The sequence below is a fragment of the Solanum tuberosum genome, unplaced genomic scaffold (genome assembly GCF_000226075.1).
Source record: "Solanum tuberosum cultivar DM 1-3 516 R44 unplaced genomic scaffold, SolTub_3.0 scf00055, whole genome shotgun sequence".
NCBI classification, from domain to species: Eukaryota; Viridiplantae; Streptophyta; class Magnoliopsida; order Solanales; family Solanaceae; genus Solanum; species Solanum tuberosum.
This window is the reverse complement of record NW_006238981.1, coordinates 648,703-655,604: the sequence shown is the minus strand read 5'-3', so window position 1 is coordinate 655,604 and position 6,902 is coordinate 648,703. Positions and strand designations below refer to the sequence as shown.

General features: G+C 28.8%; 1 protein-coding gene across 1 annotated transcript in view; it reads left to right on the top strand.

The window, feature by feature from the left end:
• The first annotated feature begins 3,237 nt into the window (after positions 1-3,237).
• LOC102599784 (short-chain dehydrogenase TIC 32, chloroplastic-like) overlaps positions 3,238-6,902 on the top strand; it is a 4,910-nt gene continuing 1,245 nt past the window's right edge. Inside the window, exons 1-6 of the mRNA XM_006344452.2 lie at positions 3,238-3,406; positions 4,573-4,804; positions 4,897-4,976; positions 5,468-5,624; positions 5,814-5,892; positions 6,691-6,778. Of these exons, the coding sequence (XP_006344514.1) occupies positions 3,277-3,406; positions 4,573-4,804; positions 4,897-4,976; positions 5,468-5,624; positions 5,814-5,892; positions 6,691-6,778 (766 nt within the window). The 5' untranslated portion in view covers positions 3,238-3,276. The remainder of the gene's footprint in view (positions 3,407-4,572; positions 4,805-4,896; positions 4,977-5,467; positions 5,625-5,813; positions 5,893-6,690; positions 6,779-6,902) is intronic.

The following is a 6,902-nucleotide window of genomic DNA, read 5'->3' as shown; positions in this document are numbered from 1 at the left end:
AACACTATAAATGACTTGTGTCTAATCAAACACGTATAGTGTTTGATTTTCTAATTAAAATATAATCCTCTCTCTAATCCCCTACTTTTTACATCTTTTGGTGGGGTTGAAATATTGAATGATTTTCTTTAATTATCAACTTGCTGTACAATATTCTTAATGAGATTCAATTAAATTTAAATTCAAGTATGATAGGATCAATTTTTTTGAGCGACATTTCCAATCAGATACTCAAACCCAAAATATTGGAGGGTAAAACCATCCTACCACAAACCTAGCAATAGAAAGAGAAAAAAATAATCAATAAATCACATGTGAAACTATAAGATAAATGCCTCAAAAAATTGAGGCAAGTTAATGAGAGTTGTTTGCCAATAAGGGAACTCATGGGACAAAAGTGCATAGCCACTCCATAACTCCATTGTTGAGGAGTCAACCTCAATGTTCTTTTTTAGTCCTTCTAACCTCCAACATTTGTCATCATTTTTCAAAGTGAAAAAAGGTAAAATCCAGTAAATAAATAATTTTATTTTTTTTTTAAAAAAAAAGGGTACTCTAACATATATATTAATGGCACGGTTGCACGCAACAAAAGCTTTGACCTTTTGTACCTAAAGTGGAAATTTCACTCGTTTTTGCCTTCTACTATTTCTCAAATTTCATCATAATATAACAAGTATAAGTGTTTTTTTTTTTCAAACTTCTCTACATAATAAAGAAATGCAATTATTGTTCATAATATATTTTCTTGGCTCAACATATAAATTATCATGGTTTTACTTGATGCCCACGTGTGAGGACTATATAAATGTACTTGAAATCAAAGGCCATTCCCTAAGTTTTCAAGAGTCAAGACCACCACATCCTAGAGACTTTTTGTCTTGTTGGGGACAAGTTTATTTGAGTAGAAGTATTTCTTAAGTAAGAAAATTCATGGTATAAGTATTTTTCGTTTTGTATTTATTAAAAATATATATTGGAATCAATTTTAAGAAATGTAAAAAGAAAGAAATCAAAAGATTTTAAAAACTTGTGGGGATATTTAAGTAGGCATTCAGACATGAATTGAGTGATATTTAGAATTAACTAAAGTTGTGTTTGAATATACATGTCATTTGAATTTATTTATTTTTGGTGAAAACGTCATTCCAAAAAATAGACTATGCGATACGCGAATTTGAATGGGTTCGTAGATATATTCATTTTGATGATAAGATGCATGTTTGAGTAAAAAGGTAATTAAGAAACTAATGATGTCATATTGTAGTTTCCACTATTCACTTCTCTTGCTTCAAGTTACAAATAAATAGATTGCAATAATGTCATGCCTACTATAATTGGAGAGGAGAAACATAACAAAAACAAGAACAAGAACAAAAATTACAAAGTGTGAATATATATGTTCAACTACAAGTCACCGTCCAAAATAATCTCCTTTACAACTACAAAGTGTTCTAATTAATTTGCCTCTTATTTTCTTGACAAATTATGAAAATACTCATCAAATTTTCTTTAATTCTAATGTTCACACACGCAATACTAGACATGCCTTATTGAATTTATCGATGAATAACTAATACAAACAACTAGTTGAATCAATCGATTAATTAATATTTTAGCTAATCCAGCCAATTTGTTGTTGAATTAATCGGGCCTAACATATGTACTTATATAAGGCAATATATTTGACAAATTTCTCAAAGTTAGATACAACGATATTTAATTTATTTTTCTTGATAAAGATGTGCAGTTTTCTTTTTTGTAATCATGTGTAAGATATAGATATACTAAGTTTACTCATATTTCTCAGTCATATAACAAATTTCTTTGTTCCTTCTTTTTTTATAGTAATATTTCTTGGAGATGACTTTTACCATTTTGAAGGAAGCTAAGAACTGCAAAATAATTGCATATCTTATATATCATATAATATACACTCACGTGTAAAGAGAGAAAGAAAAAGCCAACAAGGCATTAAGCTATACATTTAACTCAGTAAATTAATGTTCAATCGTTATTTAATGTTCAATGGCTATTTCAGTATTTTAATAAAACCCTATTTTATATCATGAGTTTTTCTAGTGAGTTAGTTCGATAAAAATAGAGTGTGAAAATCATGTTTTATAATACAAATTTTTTATTGATTCGCGATGAGAAAAACCTTTGTTTCTAGTATAGTGAGAAGAAGAAAAGAAATACACATATACAATACAAGAATACTCTTATATTAAGATGGTTGGCCAATCGATAAAATTAACATTAACAATATGTATATATTTATTTTTATTTTGTTAATATTAAAGATCATCACTTCCACCAAATATAACCACCCAAACAAAATATATATTATAAGAAATGACACATAGGAAGGCACTTCCTTAGCCCATGGAGTTGTACCACAATAATATTCTTTAATGTCATTGATGACATCAAATATGCTTCCATTAGTGGGAACTACAATGAAGCCAATAAATCCACAGGCAGTGTCTGTTAGGCTAACCTGACCTAAATATGTACTGTAATTAATATATGTTATGTTACGTTATTCGTTTTGAACTAAACTCGTATAGTCTTTCTCAAAATTGTTTATATCGTTAAGAAGAATTAAAAGAGAAAAAAAAAAGTATCCCTTGGAAACAACAAATTAAAGAGTATACCCCATAAACATCAAATTTTCCACCTCTCACAAAAAGTAAAGTAAACATGATTTGAAAAGAGAGGAAAAATAAAGGAGCGTAAAACTAATAAGGGCAGACAATAATAATTAGAAGTAAGAAAGAAAACTTTCACATAATTACGTGCGTGTGCTATGCAAAAAAGCTTCACAAAAAAAATCATTAACTAATACTCTCCGTTTCAAATTATTCATCGTATTTGTCCTTAAAAATACTAATTAATTGAGGGTTTTGACTATTTAACTCATATTATTATCTTAAAATATAGTAATTTGCTTAGTATCGAACTTTAAAAGTTACGATAGATTAATTTGAGACGGAGGAAGTAGTCAATGGCACCACCAATTTTTTTTTATTTTTGGTCTCATCCTGACAATATAGTCTACACAATAGGGATCTGTTGTTATTAGTTGTAGACAAAAGATTTGTGCACCCTCAATATCCAATATTATTATTATTATTTTATTTTATTTAAAAAGACAATATTATTATTAATTAGGGGTAGGTGTATATATATATGGACTTCCACAAGTTTGATGGAGCATATTATATATACGTGGTTTTCCAATATTAGTATTCAAAATTCCAAAGTTTTGGTGTAATGAAGGCAACTCTCAAATATTTGGCTGGCATTGCTGGCCCAAGTGGTTATGGTTCTAAAACAACTGCTGAACAGGCAACTAGAGATTTCTCTAATTCCTCTAATTCTCAACTCACTGCAATTATCACTGGTAATTACTCTCTTTTCATCTCAATTATTTGTCATGTTCTTGAGTTTTCGAGACGGTTGTAAGACTAAACAAATTACTTATGTGTCAGTCAGAAGCGAGTCTTGATAGGGCAATTGTCAGTACTTGTGATTCCGTGCATGTTTGGAAGAATTCTTTAGAAAAAAACATTATTTTTTTTAAATTTTCTCCTTCTTCTTGAAACTTTTGTTTCTTTTTCTTTTAGTTGATGTTGTTGTTGTTAGAGAAAATGAGAAATTAAATGGATTTAATTTTTTTCAAGATTTTAGGTGGTTAATTCTTGAATAATCAAATATTGTGAGATGTGACTATAAGCAATTAAATATTCATCATGGTTTTGGTCGACATGCATTATTAACTCATCTTCTTCTTTTTTGTGTGGAGAATTTTGGAAGGAATATTCTTGGATTTGATTGTTTTTCAGTATGAGACTTTTAACATAGCTTGAATTATAGATGTCATATAAAAAAATGTCTTATAAATTCTCAAATTGTAAAGAGACATGAAGAGGAAGTATAGTACTTTGTTAGACACTTCTTTCTTCCAAAAATTAAGAAGCATCTTTTCTTTGAAAAAAACATTGTGTACTTTTCATGGCCCATGTTTCAGAGTTTATTCCTAAGTTTTTTTTTCAGATGTAGGGTATTCAAAATCCATCATACACTATCTAATTTATACCTCACTTTTTTCAATATCACACATTTTAAGAAAATCTCTCAATTGATTTTGCAAAAAAAAAGAAGAAAAAAGAGAGGGTTAAGGGATAAATAATTTATTAAATATTCAATTTGTTCTTTTTAGTGTCTCTTTTTGTTTGAAGAAAGAAAAGATATAGTTTTGTCTCTAGTTAGCTACTTAATTAATTGTTGGTCAGATGTATAAGATTTCTCATCTGGACAATACTGAATACTAATCATATGCCATGATCTTTAATTAATTAAATAATTAACAAAGAAAAGTTCCAACATTAAAATACTTAAAACAACAACCCCCACTACATAAATTAGTATTTTAATCACCATGCATTAATTAGTGCAGAATCCAATATAGAAACCTAATTTAGTAGTATGTCATAAAAAGATTAGACAAATCATCATGACATTAATTAATTTAATTTTTTATTAATTAATTTTTTGTAAAAATTACAGGCGCAACATCAGGGATTGGGGCAGAAACAGCAAGAGTACTAGCAAAAAGGGGTGTAAGAATAGTGTTACCAGCAAGAGACTTAAAAAAAGCAGAAATTGTGAAGGAATTTATACAAAAAGAAACTCCAATGGCTCAAATTATATTATTAGAAATTGATTTGAGTTCTTTTGCTTCAATTCAGAGATTTTGTGCTGAGTTTTTGTCTTTACAACTCCCTCTTCACATTCTCATGTATGTATTTTATTTATTTAATTTCATTTTGTGTGTTTTTTTTAAAAAAATAATTAATTAAATAATGATTAGTTTGAATTTTTGTTATGTAGAAATAATGCAGGGAAATTTTCACAGAAATTGGAGTTTTCTGAAGACAAAATCGAGATGACTTTTGCTACAAACTACTTAGGTAACTATCTCTAGCCATACTTTATTCTTTTTGAAAAGCTGTTTACCATTAGGTCGTCGAAAAAATAACTACTAGTATATTATAGTGAAATTAAAAGGAAAAATGAGTTTTCGAATTTATTGAAAATACCATCTTTACCTTTCAAGGTAGGATTAGGTTTGGATACACACCCTTCTCAAATTTTATTTGTGAGACTATACCGAGCATGTTGTTGTAAAAGCTTTCAGAAAATAATGAAGGTAACATGCATTTTTGATGCATAGTATAGATATCTATGAAAATAATTAGTGTACTAATTAAATGTCAAAAAAATATCAAATTCTGAATCTATAGTTTTGAAAGTGCAATAAATTTAGAAACAAATCCACTATTCGTTTAACGTCAAGCAGTTATAAGTAGAGTAACTCTCTATATAACAATAAAAACAAGACGTGTAGATGGATTGACTCATCAAGTTCGAAAAATTAAATGAATGTTATATTGTTTGGCAGGTCATTTTCTATTGACAGAGTTGTTATTAGAGAAAATGGTGGAGACAGCAGAAGGCAGTGGGATTCAAGGAAGAATAGTGAATGTTACTTCAGTAGTTCATAATTGGGTGAAAAGAGATCAATTCCGTTTCTCCCAATTGCTCAATCCTAAAAAATAGTAAGTATAGTATAATATAATTAATATAATTTAATCCTCCTAGCATTTAATTAGCAAATATTTCATTACTTAGCTTGTTATACAAGATTTCCGAGACCGTGCTTGTGAGATTACACTGAGTAATTTATTGTTGTTATACAAGATTGATCATTACTTACTCTAACTTAGTATATAATGTGTTCAACACAGTTATAATGGTACTCGTGCATATGCTCAATCAAAATTAGCCAACATTTTACATGCCAAGGAATTGTCAAGACAACTAAAGGTAACTAATTAATTCCCTCATTACACCTTTATTTTACTTGTGTTCATGTATGCGATTTAATTTCTTTATTTTCATCAAAATAGATAGACTGTAAATCAATTTATTCTTTCATAACCTGTAATAGCTAGGTTTTCTATGCATCTACCATGAATATATGTGGAGGACGATATAATGAACAAGGCAAAATACACAAGATTATTTTTTTCATTTAGACACCTGAACCAAGATATGTACCTATGGAACATTTTGATCTTGTGCGTTTGACTTGAAATAGATACAACCCTTAGTCTAGGCGTCTAGGAAAAATTCCGACTAATTAAATCTAGAGGGCAGCTTATGTATTCTACCAATATAAGATTACTATGTCCAATTAGTTAAGCAATCAAAACATAATCAGTGTAAAATGTGGTTAGCCCTCTAGTTAAGCAATCAAAACATAGTCAATTCACCAATAATTTTTTGTTGTTGTGGTAATTAAGCAAATCTAATCATGTAATTGGATTTTAATTTGTAGTAAGCAGTTTTTCTTACCACTCAATTATATCATTGATTAGACAACTCACTGATAAATTCTATGACAAAACTCAAAGACATGTAAGAAACTAGGGAATTGGATTTAGAATCATGCCAGCTTTTATTTGCACTATTAGTGCTGTACACAAAATGACAAGTACTTCTTTTTCCTTCATTGGTCACTATATATATTTTCCAAAAAATAAATAAATTGTTTTTTGTCTTTATATATTTGTATAGTTGCAAATTGCAATACTGAAATTATAATTATTTGGGGTGGAACAGGCAAGAAATGCAAATGTAACTATCAATGCAGTCCATCCTGGAATTGTAAAAACTGGAATTATCAGAGATCACAAAGGCTTTATCACTGGTATAATGTCTTTTTCCCTTTTTTTGTTTCATTTAGTGCGTTTGGTACGACAAAAAAATATTTTCAATTTTCCCATGTTCGAAAAAATACTAATGGTTTTTCCACCCTCCTACCCCCCCCCCCA